The 16,629-nt window shown below is 44.2% G+C and overlaps 1 protein-coding gene across 1 annotated transcript in view; it reads right to left on the bottom strand.

Moving 5' to 3' along the window:
• Positions 1-459: 459 nt before the first annotated feature.
• Positions 460-16,629, bottom strand: part of tox (thymocyte selection-associated high mobility group box) — a 37,436-nt gene continuing 21,266 nt past the window's right edge. Inside the window, exons 4-10 of the mRNA XM_070919582.1 lie at positions 15,704-15,988; positions 9,325-9,570; positions 6,399-6,635; positions 5,933-6,013; positions 5,228-5,722; positions 1,308-1,468; positions 460-999 (exon numbers count right to left, since the gene is read on the bottom strand). Coding sequence (XP_070775683.1) covers positions 963-999; positions 1,308-1,468; positions 5,228-5,722; positions 5,933-6,013; positions 6,399-6,635; positions 9,325-9,570; positions 15,704-15,988 — 1,542 coding nt within the window. The 3' untranslated portion in view covers positions 460-962. The remainder of the gene's footprint in view (positions 1,000-1,307; positions 1,469-5,227; positions 5,723-5,932; positions 6,014-6,398; positions 6,636-9,324; positions 9,571-15,703; positions 15,989-16,629) is intronic.

Here is a 16,629-nt window from a genome sequence, read left to right on the forward strand (position 1 = left end):
AAATAGAGATGACAAAAGAGACCAGGCAGCCCAATCAAACCACTCTGCCTTCTCATTAACACTTCACACACTCACACACACAGTTTGGATCCAAATCAATATTATCAACAGACATATGCCAGGAGGAGGAGCCGTCATCGTACAAAGGACTATTTTTTTTTTTTTTTTTTTGGTTGTTTTTCTCTCCAACAAAGAACTGTTTGACATTTCATTATTTTCGGGGACTAAAATACACTGAAGTTCTACCCTGCAGATCTGAGCCTCGCCGCCGAGAGTAAAACGGCCGGTTCAAAGCGGCTTCAGGTGCCGTTCCGCCGTTCTCTTATCGTGTCTTCAGCTGGATAAAGCTGACTCTGCAGACAGTGTGTCCGGACTGCATCAAATCAAAGGCAAATATTCATAAAATTAAAAGAACCAGCAAGGTTGGGGGGGGGGGGGGGGGCAATTTGTGTAGTATTTGGTTGTCAACCTCTCGTTTGCGTCACTTTGGAACTACGAGGTCAAAGAAATCAAACAGTTATCTTACAGCAATTTACACTTTTTTTTGTTTTTTGGAACTGACGGTAAACACCATCTTTACAAAATTAGGGACTTTTTTTTTTTTTTTTTTTTTTCCAGGGGCAGACAAGAAATTAGACAGAGCACTCCTTTCCGAGGGAGGCCGGAGTCTATACACCTATCAGCACAGGACCCGCCCACCTCTCCTCGCTGGCGTACACGCTTCCTATTGTCCCTTAGAGGAGACGTGGTAGTAATACACAGAAATGTCCCTTTATTTTACTGCTTGGGCCTTTGTTTGAAGTGCTGAACTCGAGTTTAGCTCGGGCGCAGGGGAGGGGGGGGGGGGGGGTGTCTTGTCGGTTGAGTCCTCAGCGGGGGTTCAGGTACGCTGGGCCTGGGGTTCCGCGGCGTGGCAGTAGAAGGAGGGCTCGGTCGAGGTTTGGCGTCGCTTTGTCCCGAGATTAGCTCAGATAGAGGTGTTTGTCTCTCTGGAGACCTCTGCGGGAGGAGAGAGGAGAAACAGACAGTGAGGACGAGGACGGGAAAAACCACCGGCCACACCGTTCATATTAAGGCCTTTACACCAGGGAGACTGATGGACGCAGCCTGCAGAGTACTCCAGACTGTCTCACAGAATCCTTGTACCAGTTTAGCAGCCATTTTAAGACTTTGTTAAGTGACAAACGCAGGCGAGCCAGTTTCAAAGAAGACCTTTGTAACAGGAGCTTTGCCCAACATGTATTTTTAGTGACCCAGAGTCATCAAGGCGCGTGAAGTTACTCTCTCGCCGAAACCCTGATACCTACCCGTTGCCATGGTAATCAGCGCCCCAGTCCAGAGAGGGGTGGTGGTTCGGCGTGTGTCGGCCCAGCTGGTGGTAGTCCACCGATGGTGACATCACCGCTCCGCCATTAAGCATACCTCCTCCCATTGGTTGGTACTCAGACTGGAGAGAGGAGGGGTAGCCCTGGAATTGTAAAAAAAAAAAAAAAAAAGTTAGTGTCATGCGGAGAAAAGAAAGATGAGCGCTCTGCTAACGTGAGCTGAGGAAATCCAAACAAATAGTATTGTAGTTTTCATAGTGTACTGCAGTTGTGTGTCCTCGCAAACTATACGAGGCTGGAAGCAAAGTGAAACACATCTCATGGAAGTTGGTGGATTCTTTCCTTTCTGTTTTTGTTGAGGTTTTGAACATTTCGGAGCAGCTGATGACAGCCGAGCCAAGGAAGTCTGGTTTTTGGTGATTTATAGGCAAAAAAAAAAAAAAGAAGAAAGAACTCTGGCCTGAGAATCCTCCTGTTTTCGAGTTTCACCCGCGGGTGCACTGCAGACTGGATCTGCTAATTCAGTGTGCTTTTAATTTGCCAAAATGTAAGCAGCGTGAAAAAAAAAAGCGGTGAAAAGGTGAAAACTCCTTCACATTCACCGCGGTAGTTATTGCGCAGGTTTGAATGCGGAGACGCCGCCGCGGTAATGGCGGCTTGTTTACGTCCCCCTTCAACCCGAGTGAGTCCATAGAGAGCCGGCGGCTTGAGCAAAAACCGACCCTCCGCGCTCCTTCTGCAAAACGGTTTCTAATTAACAGGGATACGAAAGGAGGCAAGTGAAGTGAAAAGGAGACAGAGATCAGTCGCTGGTTCATCAGCAGTAATTACAGAGTTTTGAGTGTCTTGCTGATTTTATCATCTGCCCGGGGGGTGGGGGCGGGGGTGGGGGCAGAAAGGAGGAGACGAAAAGGTTAAAGGAGAGGAGGAGGACGAGGAAGGGGAAGAGGAGGAGGAGGAGGAGAAGGAAAAGGAGGTGTCTTAATAAGACACTTGAGGGAGGAGAGAGAGGTGGGAAGAGGGGGAAAAATAAGCGAGTGCAGTGACAAAGTGCAGGAGTGTGTGTGTGTGTGTGTGTGAGAGAGAGAGAGAGAGAGAGAGAGGCTGAAAGGGAAGTTAATCTGAGTGTTTAGAGTGAAAGAGGAGAAAGAGGAGGACAGCAGGTGGTTGGGTTCTCCCCCCTCTCCTCCCCCTCTCCTCCTCTACCTCACCTATTCATCCATTGTTGAGCAAATTCTTCTCCTTCACTCCTTCACAAAGACCCCATCTGCCTCTTTTGTCTCTCTCTCTCTCTCTCTCTCCCTCTCTCTCTCTCCCTTCCCCCATCATTTCTCACTCTTCACTCAAAGGAAAAAAAATAAAAAGTTTAGAGCTCTGTCACTGTGTCCTCTCCTTTTTTTCCCCCCCTCCCCTCCCTTCCCTTTTTCTTTTTTTTTTTTTTAATTTGCTCTTTCTCTTTTTTTTTTTGTTGCTAAAAATATGCAAAATGGAGGAGAGAGGAGTAAAAAAAGGGGGGATTACAGGAGTGTGGGATTTCAAAAAGAAAGTGCACTATAAAAAAGGGGATAAAAATGGGAGGTGAGACTCTTATTATCATCAGTTTCCAATTCAATACGGTTCCAGTCCACAAGGAAATGCTGATCCTTTCCCTCCCATCTCATTTCCCTGTTTTGAGTGTATGCGTTTGGTCTCCTCCGCTGGTATATTCACCTGCCTCCGTCCACCTCTGTGCAGACTCTAAATCAGCAAGATGCTGCTACCTCGAGGAAACGGGAGGAGTGTGTGTGTGTGTGTGTGTGTGTGTGTGTGTGTGTGTGTGTGTGTCTAAGCAATGGTTTGACGGCCCACAAACTGAAGACCACAGAGGACAACAATAGCTGTGTCCCGCTTCCAAACTCAAGTGTTCACACTGGAGGAGTAACTCATATTACATCTGAAAAGACGGCTGATGTTTGAGTGAGCTGTTGATGGACACGGTTATCCAACAGTGACATGCAGAAAGGGAACGGAAGCGCCGCGGCAAACAATGAAAATAGTAAACAGTGAATGGTGGTGAAAGTATTAAAACCTCGAGAAAAAACATTTTGTTGTCTCTTTGATTGACATCAGACAGCACACGGCGTCATTTTCTCTCAGTGTAAAACAGGGGAGGAGGATTTCCTCTGTACCGACTGCAGCAACTGTAAATGGGAAGCATACACTAACTGTATACAGTTCAGTCAAACAGGGGGAACGTCTGCTATTTAGCTACTCCACAGCGTGACATAGGAGACTGAAGGGGGCCGTCTCTGGGAGGTCATACAGGAGCGTTATGATAACCTTACATTGGCTAACTAGCATGATACGGTTGCGTTGTTTTGATTTAGCCAACGCTAGCCATCACTAGTTGGATAAAACGTCAGGTGTTAATGTCATTTCCGTGGAGTCGAACGTTAGCTAGCGTGCTTGTTACACCGCATTCCGCTTGTATAAAGTTTTGTGACGTGAGGACTGCTCGTTTTAACGTCGCTAGCGTTACCATTTTGAGCTCCTCAGCCAACTCCGTTAACGTTAGTTGATGCTAAGATTATATTAGCAAGGCTAAAACTGCCACATCCACGACGCAAATTAAACAGTTTCCTTTTTCCAATGAGAGATTCATTTGTGTAAACATTTAGCCGAAATGGACCTACGTTACTTGTGATGTAGCTAAGCGGAACGCCAAATTATGTTAGCCACAGACGCTGAGTTTAAATGACCTTGTGAGATTAATTTATAAATGTCATATCTAAGCCCCACCCACACATACACACACCCACACACACACACACACACGAGGCGTTCTGTTCATAGCAATGTCACCATGACGAATGATGATGAACTTTTTTTGTATAGTGGATGCAATGCACTTTGATGATGACATTTTTGACCCAGCTCTGCACTCTCGGGTCACTGATTTGCTTATTTTACATTCATTTGGGGTCAGCGGATGAGCTAAATATGTTCCACAAAATGATAGTCACGCACTGCTGGTCTAGGGGAAACACTGGAGAGTCAATCTCAATGACTACATAAGTAAATCATTTGAAAATACCTAAGTAGTCACCAAAAGGTTTTTAAGATCCCATACCCCTTTACTTTAATACCCTGTGAGGTCACAAGCTATCTGTGTCTTAAACCATTAGTTTGCCTGACTAAATGGAGGCTTTTTGTATCGATTTTCTCCGTGCTCTGCCTGAAAAACTTTTATTTTTGCTATTTTTTAACTGAAAAGTCGGGAGAAAAACTTGCGGTGGAGCATCCATGGCTGGACATACGCAGTAAATTCCGGGTCATGTCAACAACTATTGTGGCAGATATGACTGAAGTCAAGTCGTATCCAAATCTCAGCAGTACTATCTAAACAATAAGGTTGGCGAATATTCCATGTCTATGGTAAATACATTCATGTTGTCCAAAAAAAATCCCATGATGAGACCAAAACCAACAATCAAATCCACTGTTCCTACATCACCATGAACACACACACTGTAATTTATCTGGACTCAATCCCACACACACCGTCCTGCTGCCCCAAATGCTCACTAGAGCACCAAATGTGGATTAATCCACCGCTGAAAATAGTCCCCAACAAATGTCCCCCTGTTTGAGTAATGTTTGCTAAAAAAACTACAGTGTCCAGCTGTTAAACTATATATCTGGGCTTGGGGCTGAGAGCTTTGGACAGTTGGTCTTGGACATTAACGATGGACTACTACATTATTGGTTTTGGCCTTTTCATGGTATCTATTCTTTAAGACTTCATGTCTGACTTACTGAATGCTATCAATAAACAAACACGTAAACAAACAGATGGAGATCAACGCATAGTCCCAATCAACCAGATGTTAAGTTATAAGACGTACACTCAGTGTGTGACTGACCTGTGTGATGGCAGGCGAGTGTGTCATTCCCAGTGAGTGTCCACCGAGCTGCTGATGCTGATGGTGCGGACTGTGCAGCCCTCCCAGGTGTGCCTGGCCGTGGAGGGGAGGGCTGACCTGGAGAGGAGGGGTGGAAGCCGCCGCCATGCCGCCAAGGGACAGAGCTCCCTGGTGGGGGACGCTGGGCCGCGGCACTGTCCCTCTGGAGGACAGAGCCTGGAGCTGGGGGTGGATCTGGGTGTGAGGAGGGCGCATGTGGGGGCCGAGGCCGGGGCTTGAGGCGTGGGAAGGGTGCGACGGGTGGGGGTACGGCATGTACATGCCTGGGTGCTGAGGGGGAGGGAGGGGGTGAGAGTGGGCGAGTGAGCTGGAGGAAGGGTGCTGGCCTGGGTGACCAGGGTAGACTGAAGGTTTGGGTGTGAACATTGAGGTAGAAGAAGAGGAAGACGTGGAGGAGGAGTGGGGCGGCTTCATTTCAGATGGATCATTGTAACTCTGGAGAACAAGAAAAAGCCGAACAGAAAATCAGGTTTGCAGGTTTCAGATTGACCCACTTACTCCTTTAAAGCATCAGCTAAATGTCAATATATTCTATTATCACTGTGTGTGTGTGTGTGTGTGTGTGTGTGTGTGCGCGTGTGTGTGTGTGTGTGTGTGTGTGTGTGTGCGTGTGTGTGTGTGTGTGTGCGTGTGTGCGTGTGGTACCTGTGAGACCAGACTGGCTCTGTAGGCAGCCAGTTGTTTCAGGTACTCCTTCTTAGCCGTCTCTGTCCTCTTCTTGTACACCTGAAACACAAACATGTTACTCTTCTACCAACTACTGAACTATCAACCTTTGTTACAGTTGAAAATGTCTAAGAATCACGTGAATTAGCAGTAAAATAACTGGTTTTTTTTTATTAATGTGAAAAAAAATGTTACTGTGAGTAATCAACAGCATGCTGTGGGACACAGAATCTTTGGCTGCATGCTAACATGCTGGAGTTTAGCTGGTATAATGCTCACCATCTTAGTTTTGCATGCTAGCAAGCAACATTTTCCAAGGAGTGGACACATTGACAATTTGGCCTGTTGGTGGCGCTAGATGAAAATTCAAGGGATCGTTGAGCATTACAGTGGTGGGCCAGCAGAAAGGCTCATAGTCATGTTAAATCAAAGGGGGAGGACCTACCTGCTTCTGTTCCTCCCCCAGGCCGTCCCACATGGAGGCCACGATCTTTGACACCTCCCCAAACGTGGCGTTGGGGTTCTGGGCCTTGATGTTGGCTTGGGTGTCCCTGAAGAACAAGGCGTAGGCAGACACCGGCTTCACCGGCTCATTGGGGTCCTTCCGCTTCTTCTTCTTTGGTGTTTTGGGTTTCTTGGCGATGTCCACTGATGCTGGCCTCTTCTCTCCTCCGCTGCTGAGCTACGGGGAGAAGGAGGACGTCAATTAAGACACGGGCAGGCATGAAGAAAGGAGCGGAGTGGACGCGCAGAAATATGGATGGGAGTTTTGTTCTGTAGCAAAAATGTATAAATAAACTAAAATGGTGGTATGAAAATAACACGCTTGGTGTTATGAGCGCTTATATCACCAAAAGACAGTATCATTCCTCTGTAATCGCTTATCTGGCATTTTAAAACTTCACGCCTCTAGTTGTGTCTTTGATGACTCTCACATGACTGACATGTCACCTTTAACTGTTCTTGTTAGATGTCAAGCTGTGAATCAACCGCAGCGATCAAATGTGGGGAAACTCCCCACTTAGAGACATTCTATGCACTCGCAACCGAATATGAAATGCATGTATGTAGTTTATTGGAAGTCGGAGAAAAAAAACAAAACATGTTTTGACACCAGCGAGCGAAGTGAAAGAAATATCCTAAGAATTTTCACAGGATGTTCTCTTCAATTAACCCCGTAATCTGAGTCTCCGCCCGTATGTCTGATTTTCTCGGCAACTGTTCATCAAGCAGATTTCACACTAGCCGGGTGAATTGCCGAGGACTCGAGGGAGAGTGCGGCGTTAAGTGTGAAGTCGATCGGACGAGCAATCAACCAGCTCCGAACAGTTAGTTTGATACTAATAACCCAGACAGTGTTCAGGTGGTGCACTTAACTACCAATTCATTAATTCCAATTAAATGCTAAACTACTCTTTTAGTCAGAAACGTGAACGTTTCCAGTGATAATAATGAATGATGAACACATTTTGGAAATCAAACAGCTGCTTTTTAAAACCGAACACAAGTAACCGTCTCAGAGTTCACCAATTACCAAAGTTGTTATTGATTCAAACTGAAAAATTAAAAAGTATATCTGCGGGGCGCAGCATTAGCATCAGCCACCACTGGGTGGTAAAGTTCGAACATTCGCTAGCAATTTGGCTGGTGGACCAAAAAAGTTGAATTTTGCACGCTGCATGTCTGTTTTGTAAGATGGAGGAAGGGAAAATGTGTGTGTAAAGGGTGTGCAACCAGCTGCCTTCGACTTCATTTATTTTCACGTATTATTCAAAGGGATAATGTGTCTAATAATGTATTCTTGCCAGTGTACTGTATCACTGTAGCACTGTAGCTACAGCAGCTTAGTTTACCTCCATCACCCACTCGTGTTTCATACCGATGTAATGCGTCCTGAACTATAGCTCAGCTTGCTGTGCTCAGCTTAAAAAGGCACAAAAATGAGATCCTAGTATAAAAGGCATCCTGTATTTCTTGACTTTTTACAACATGGTGTCAAGGTCAAAGGACAGCTGAAGAAATGCACCACAAGTGCCGCAGCGCTTTCACTTTTCCAACTGTTTTGGTTGCTGACGTTACGTGAATGGCAGCATCTGTGCTTCAGCTGCCCACCAATGCCAACATGGAGTTTCATGGGGGAGGAGGAGTATGGATTTGATTGACAGTAGCCTGGCAACATGAGCAACAACGCCACAACTGCCATCAGATTTTGATTGAAACGTTGAACATGGTGTCTGGGCCTTTAAATGAACCCCAGCTGAATTAGAAACTCACTGTTTTCTTCCATTTTTGATTTATGATTTTTTTCTTCACTTTCAATTCCTTTAACAAATTTGCGGCAACTTATTACAGCAACGTAACTGTATTTCCTCTCTATCATTTTTGTCTATTTGTGGCTTTTGCTCGCGCATTACTTTGCCTTACGTAAAGCACTCCAAATGACCCATGTTTGAAAGGTGCCATACAAATAGACCTATTGATTGCCTATGATTACTAAAGCAGGGCTTTCCACAACCAGTGGGGAAAAGGTAGCCAGAAAAAGTTTGGCCGTAAAAGCCCAAACTTGGTGGCCTCTGGCACATTCTAATGCCACCATTCCATCATATACACTGACACTTGATCATGTGTCACTGCAGGAAGTTGCATTACATCATATTTTAGTTTTAAAACATTTGACATTAGTTTGCATAATTGGTTGATAGCAAAAAAAAAATAAAGATCATTCGTTCATTCACTAAAGCAACCACAACAAACTTATATTTTGGCGGCCCACGTGGAAAAAAGCAGTGGGCTTGTGTAACTGAACTATGTACGTGAGTACAGCTAACGCTGCATGTAACTTCACAAAAGCAGCAATTGTTTAGATGTGTAGGAGTGCATTGTAAAGGTGTAAGCGATGTCTATTTTGCGTCCTATTCTCCATCCCTCCTGAAGCAAGCACGACCTGTATACTTGCTTATAATGTTGCCCATCTACAAGCCATTCTTCTCCACATAACCGATGAGAACGATACCGCTGGTAAATATTATTCAGCAGCTCAGTAATGGTTTCATTTCCCCAGAATATGAAATCAGTTTGGTGCAGAGTGCTTGTTTCCGTGTGAGACACCAACAGCGAGGGAGCTGATTTCCATCCAGTTTATATGCAGGGGAGAATGGGTCTATTATGACACATAGCATTAACATAACAACTCTCCACTGTCTACACATACACACCAGTCACACAGACACACACACACACAGCACAACACAAGTGGTTGCTACAGCCCAGTGAGATATGACTCAGTGACTCATAGAAACAGGAGTTACAGTGTGTGTGTGTGTGTGTGTGTGTGTGTGTGTGTTTTTATTTCATTTAAAAAAATTTTTTACCCTGAGTCCGTCATCATTCTCGTCCTCATGCGCTGAACTGGAGGGAGACGGCGTGGTGGATTTACTTCCAGGAGGTGAAGGAGAATTATGGGTAACAGAGTTCCCACTCAGCCCCAGCTGGGATTGGTTGATGGTGGACAAATGACTCTGCTGGCTCATGCCCGACTGGCTCCTAGGTCCGAGCGCGGCTTCGATTGGCTGTTGGCTGCCGGTGAACCGAGAATCGGAGTTCACCATCTGCTGCATCTGCGCAAAGACAAGCGACTGTTAGCAAGTGAAGGCAAATATCAGGTTCCACGTGTAATTTGATGTTTTTGGCAACATCTGCAGAATATTCCAGTCTGCATATAGGTTTTCTTTACATCAGTGTACAAATATATTCACTATAAATGATGCCACTTGTGCCAACAGGCTAGGTGGTCCATCAGCTTTCCATTATTCCACCTGGGCTTTCATGATCTTCAGAAAAAAAGCCATTTGGTGCCATTAATTCTTGTAGATTACGATAAAAAGTTATTAAAAGTTATTTGCATCAGGAATAAATGGGTTGCAATTCTAATGTAAACTAGCATTCACTTTTTTCATATTGGGTCCTTCTTGGTCCACTTAACATGCACCTTTTTGTCTCGTGGCAGGAAATGTATAGGCAGGCTTACCCCTTGGTTGGTAACCGACACCCCTGAAACCACCAAAGCCACGATTCTCAACTGATTTTGACAGCCTCGTCCCGTTGGCCCCCCAAGCCTCTGCTTGTTTGTTAGCCTTAACTAAGCACCGCAAAGTCCTGCACCTGTAACATACTAGCTAGGCCTACCTCAGTGTAAGTTTCAGTACATTTAAAGTGGCTCAGACGTTGCAGTTAAAGCCCCAGTGAGTACAATATTCACCTCAGTCTTTCTCAAGCAAAACGGTACAAGGGCTGTAAACCAGTGAGAGCGTCACAGTGTCAGTGTCAGACAATTTTACTGCTATGCTTCAGTGTCATCGCTCTCATCAGCTATTATAAGCAGCAGCAAAAGCGCAAGATATTCCCGTCAGAGGCTGATGGAGGCAAAACAGAGCTGAAAGGAGAGTGAATATAGAAGCATGAAGGCTTCCAGTATGTTGCTGGATGTTTATATTGGACTCTATTTTACAGCCTGTTCCACTGAACCCAAATGAGTGTCACTGAGCTCACACTTTGCCCTCAAATCAGGGTCGCACCTTAGATTCCGTAACAACAGAAGGTGTGCCGAAACAATGTCTGAGCTGCACAACATGCTCATGTGACAGGCCTGGGCCGCCTTTGCCTGACAGGGTTCGTACAGTGCGCCGCAGTCCAGGGTTTGCTAATAATGAAATCTCGATAGTAACCGTGGCAACAGGCAATGCGGGTTCATTGGGAAGACGGGATCAGAGGTCATTTAATTCCCACTCGTGTGTGAATGCATCAACAGAGATTCTAAACTCAAGAGAAGTTGCTACATCACTTTGTTCGCACTGGTTCATTCGCCTCAATAATTTGCCGGGGAGCTGATGCGCTGCAGAATACAAAGTGACCAGACGACCCCGTCCACAGCTTCACCGTCACACCTGTGTCACGAATGCATGATGTTTCATAGAGCATTGTTTGTCTTTCAGAACAAATGCCTCCCAAGAGACAATGAGGGAAATCTTGAATCCATCTCATACAAAATGGAGGAAGACGTCAACATGCCTGAATCAAGTCAAATAAAGTGAAGGGCACGAAATTTCCATTAATCCAAAATGCATGTTAATATCTGTAACTGTGACTTCTGTGCCACGAAGCGAGAAGCCCAACAGCACCTGTTGTGTTTTACATTTTCAAAGCTGTGGGAATGTTAGTTCACGGCATGGTTTGCCCCTTCTGTCACCCGCTGTGTAGCGCAGTTCAGTCTTGACATTGCAAATATTTGAGCAGTCTCGTAGTGAGTCAGTCATCAGTGACATTGCGTCCATTTCTCAGGAAAACAAAAGCTATCATAGCAAACACCCTCAGCCACAGGAACTTTGACACCCATCGTCGCAAATACGAAGACGGGACTCGGCTGATGACGTGTACTTAGAGTTTCTTCTTAGTAAGCATCCAATAATAGCGGATGTGGTCTGGCGCGCTCTGCCCCTCCTGGGAACACATTACCTGAACTCAAATTACCGGCAGCGGCTTCCGAATACTGCTGTGGTATTTGGGTGGAACACCGAGTGACATTTCTCTAACACGGGAAGAGGCTTTCAGATTGACGCATGTGTCAGCAGAAATGCGGAAAAATAATAGTTGTGGTTTGGCATTGGTCGGGTTGGGGCTTAATTAAATGTCATTTGAGTAAACAGTCACAAATATCCTGTTGTCATAATCCTCCAGAAATCTTTTACTCTTTGTCAAAGTTCTTTGACAACTTGCCTCACATACCTAAAACTGTTTACATAGAGGACCAAGCTGAGGACCAAGCTGAGCTATTATCACTGTTAAATCAAAACTTTTTCCTTTTACAGAGAAAAAACATTTAGCTTTTGGAAATATGTTTGTAGATCAAATGCAATGCCTGAAAATCCTTATGTATGATTACATTATGTTGTATTATTACTGTGACAGTATGTATTACATGATTTAAACTGCCTGGCCCGCGTTGAGATTGATACTTTGAATAATTAAAAGAGTTGACTTAACAAAAGGAAAATGTGGAGTAAAGAATGTATCTAAAGACTGGAAAGGAGGTACTTCAGCTGTGGTTTTAATTGTTTTAGCAGCGTCTGTTGACAGGAACTGGAGGTCACAAGGTCTCACACTTGCAAAAAAATTCAATCTGATTTTCCTTTGGAGGGGGGGGGGGGGTGTCAGAATAACATTTCTGATGATGGCCTAATAATATAACAGTGGGGGGAAACCCTGATGAAAGCAGGGCGAGTAATGACTGACTCATGTCATTGACAAGGGGAAAAGCTTTGGCTATACACAGTACGCTCACCTCATCTTCACATAGGTGTGGTTGATGACAGGATTTCAATATGAGAAGTACACCAGCCAAAAAAAATCTGAATCTGCTCTTGCTTTTAGTCTGTTAAATCAGCACTCGCATTTTTTTGTTTTGTTTTTGTACTTCATGAATGCACAAGAACATGAAAGCTAAGGACTATTGATAACATGGAATTGTTAAATTTAATCAGTAGTCAGGGCGACTCAATGTAACAATTACTTCATACTAAATTAGGAATTTAGTGAAGCAGAACACGTTTGGCTTGTCGTTCAAGTCAAAACGGTAGCTTGGTGATCTCACCACAAGGTGAGATTTTCGGGAGCTTCTGGTCATGGAATTGTAGGTGTTCAAATTTTATTTTTTGTTTTTACGTCTTTCCATAGAAATGATGCCGATGCCCACGTGGTTACTTGTGGTGACTATCCCTCAGACTCGGCCACGAGGAGACTCAAAAAATATGTCTGAAAATGGCTTTGAATCATTTTCAGATGGCCTTCATTTATATTTTCTAAAACTAAAACCGTATTATTACATTCGATGTGGGCAAGTTTTCAAGATAGATTTAGAAGTATTCAAACCTGCAAAACTATATTGATATTCAAAAGTCTTGCTGCAACTAACGAACCTGGAGTTTTTTTGCTCGGAAAACGATTCATCGATTATCAAAATAGCTGTCATCTAATTTTCATCTGATCGACTAATCAATGAATCAATGAATTGCTGCAGGTCTAATTAGGACAGTGACTTAAAGTTGAGTCGTTTTTGGAGTTGACTAATCTGACGTATTTGATTTCTTGTATCGTGTATGAACTTTTATGTCACGAAATTGGTACATATCACCATATGGTACCTTTTCGGGAAATTGAATCGAATAACTAAAAAGTCTGCACCCTCATCCTTACCACCGGAGCACCCCAAGGCTGCGTTTTGAGCCCCCTGTTGTACAAACTGTACACACACACGACTGTGTAGCCACTTTCAACTCCAACACCATCAAGTAGAAGGAACTACGCCCCCCCCTAATATCAACGTGTCCACCCTCTCCACCGAGGACCCCGTTGATATTAAGGTGGGTGCAGTTAGTTCCCTGCTTCTTCCAAAAGTCCACTATCAGCTCCTTAGTCTTGCTGACGTTCAGGAGGAGGTTGTTGCCCTGACACCAGCGAGTCAGGTCCTCTACTTCCTTCAGGGAGTAAAGCAGGGGGCTCAAAACGCAGCCCTGGGGTGCTCCGGTGTTATGACTATGAACCAGGTAACAAGAAACATCGGCTGAAAAGGACAAAATTAAGTTCTCTAAGCTAATCATTTTACACATTAACCTGCAAACAGACGGCAGCCAAAAAAGAGCAGTCAAGACCTCAACATTAACTGCAACTGAGTAGTCTTGGCTCCTCAAGGAATAATACACACACGCATAGACTTGAATCTTTCTAGCCCCCCACCCCGATGAGGCTGAGCCAGGCACGGTTGCTTGGCAACCATCATTCATGGACTGGCAGTAAATGAATGTTAGTATGAGCATATAAAAGCGAGGTAGAGAGGAGAGAGAGAAAAGGTAGGACTGAGACTGACAGGGAGGGAAAATGAGAACCTTTCAGGCCACTAAAATAATTATCTCCACGGCAACACAGTTAACAGACGAGTTAGTCACAATCAAAAGAAAGAAAAATCTGAATTTCATTAAGTTAATTCAGTTGTGTTATCAAAAGAATGTCTATGTCTAGAGTGTTTTATAGTCCTTAATATGGAGATGGGGACAACAGACAGACAGACTGAGGGATCAAGAGTGGGAGTTGAGAAAGTTTCATTCTTAATAAAATGAGAGAAATCTTTACCTCTGTCACCCCACTGAATACTCAGTTTCTATGACAGTTGAAGTAACTACAAGTGTGAAGGGAAGCTTTCATTTCTTTACTGTATGACACAGTCGGCCACATCTGAATGTCACAGCTAAAAGCAAGATTTTCACTTTACAGTGAAATGAAGACTTAAAATATGAGTCAAATGTCACATCGACCAGCTGCCGCGATTCAAATAAGCCCCGGGTAATATCCGCATTCACACAGTTAAACTGAATGGAATATGAAAGAATATAGTTAATATATATCGGCTGGCTGTCAGTTCAAATCTCAAGACTCACTGAGGTCCTCAGTCTTCTTCCAATAAGTACAGTCATCAAAAAAATATGTCTTTTGAGTATCAAGCACAATCCAAGGTGACTCGTGATGGGGCACAGCAGCTGGTCTAATTGAATTTGTCTTAGTTTCAATTATTTCACTTGTGAAATGTTTTTTTTTACAGTGATGAAAGCATCTAAACCTTCATAGAAGTGTCTAATATCACTCGTACAAAATCAATCTCTGCTGTCCATCCGTAAGCACAGAACACTGCCAAATATTGCTTAACACAGTGCCTCTGGCAGCACTCAAGAACGACGAGGACAACCATACCACTACCGGCAAATCCACGAATGACTTCTCCCTTTGAAAATCATACCAGCCAAATATACTTGTTCTCTATATGTTCTCCTGCATTGATTCATTTCTCTACCACTTTTATTTCCTTTCTTAAATATGAGACTAATTCTTGCCCTCTAATTCCTCCCTACACTGAAACTGTATTTCTTGTGTAATAGTACCTTGTTTCACTCTATTTCAATTTATTTTCATTGTATTTTTATCTTAACGTTAATCTCTAATGTATTTCTTTACCTTAAGTAAAGGTGATATACAAGTGAACTTGCATTGCCCATTGACTAAATTTTAGTGTTCCTGCTCAGCAAAATGAGGTGATGATTCTGATCACCTCATCTGAGCAAAGATGTATAAACATTTGGTGACTGGAAAACATTCAGCATTTAGAATAAATGTAAAACCGATTACACTTAATGGAATTAAGTGTTGAGTAAATTATAAAAAGACAAATAACTAACTATAAGGGAAGGAATCTCTAAGAACAAATGAAGAATGAGAACTTTCAGAATGCTTTTCAAATGTGAACTCTACCCAACCCTAGTGTGCAGGGCCTTTAAACTTTTGTAAAGTTGCCCTCATTACTCATTACTAAAGCAAAATTACCATTAAAGGCCCCATGTTATGCTCATTTCCAGCTCTGTGTTTTTATTCTGGGACTCCACTAGAGCAGCTCTGCATGATTCACAGTTGAAAAAAGTCCTGACTTATCTTCTCCTGGCCCTTCATGTAGCCCCTCAGTCCTCCCCCCCCCCCCCCCACTCTGTCTGAAACAAGCCGTTTGAGACAAACTGAACCACCTCCAAACACTTGAAGAGTAGTTCCTGAGCAGAGCACTCCAATGACTTTGCTTTATAATCAAACAAGACATGGACATCTCACTTTCTGCAATATGGGACCTTTAATATGTGTGATTTATTTATGACCACTTACCACAGACAGAGTACTGGTCATTGGGCCGCCACTCATACCGAATGTGCCCCCATCTTGGTTCAACATAGCGGCTCCATCTTGTCTACCGGGCATGCCAGGCATATCCATGCCCTGCAGCTGGTAGGGGTGGTGTGGAGCTGAGCTGGAGGGGGGGTCCAGAGAGTTGTACGGCCCAGAAGGGGAATCGTGGGGGAGGTGGGGGGGCAGCATGTGGTCTGGCAGGGTGGGGGGAGTGATGGGTGGGATGTTGTAGTCCTCGTCGCCCAAACCACCCACTGAGTATGACTACAGAGAGACAGAGAGAAAGACAAGATTGGTTGAAAATACATTTAAAGAGATCTGAAAAACTGTACTCGTTTTCCTTACTGATGTGGGACACAAGTCAAGTTTGGGGAAGCTGACATATCGTGACGGAGCTTGTTGCCTTCAGCGGAGTGACAAAAATCAATAAGAATTACATAGGGGACTATAAGAGACCAAAGTGTCATGAAACATTACTGTCAGAGATAATAGACGGAAGAGAGGGTGAAAACTGCCCATCACCGTCACCCCAGAATGCTGAATCCAGTCTGAACTACAGCTCTGCGTTGTGTCATGTAGCCATTCGTCCTCAGCCAGGGCTCCCATCACAGGCTAATTATCACTAATGATATTCCCAGCCTTGAAAGCCTCGTGAGCCGATACTCGCTCATTCAGCCACAGAACAACACAGTCAGTTATGTACAAGCCCCCCCCCCCCCCTTTTTTTGCCTGAGAGAATACACTCAGGTGGGTCATTGGGTGTAAAAATACATCACTGTTAATCTGACATGTAAAAAAAAAACAAAAAAAAGCAGCAGCAGTACATGATTATGAATTACTCTGAGAGGGAGACATGAAGAGGGAAATGGAGTGAGAGAATCGCGCAAGAGAAGAGTGAGAGACAC

This window comes from Enoplosus armatus, chromosome 14, assembly GCF_043641665.1.
Source record: "Enoplosus armatus isolate fEnoArm2 chromosome 14, fEnoArm2.hap1, whole genome shotgun sequence".
Classification (NCBI taxonomy): Eukaryota; Metazoa; Chordata; class Actinopteri; order Centrarchiformes; family Enoplosidae; genus Enoplosus; species Enoplosus armatus.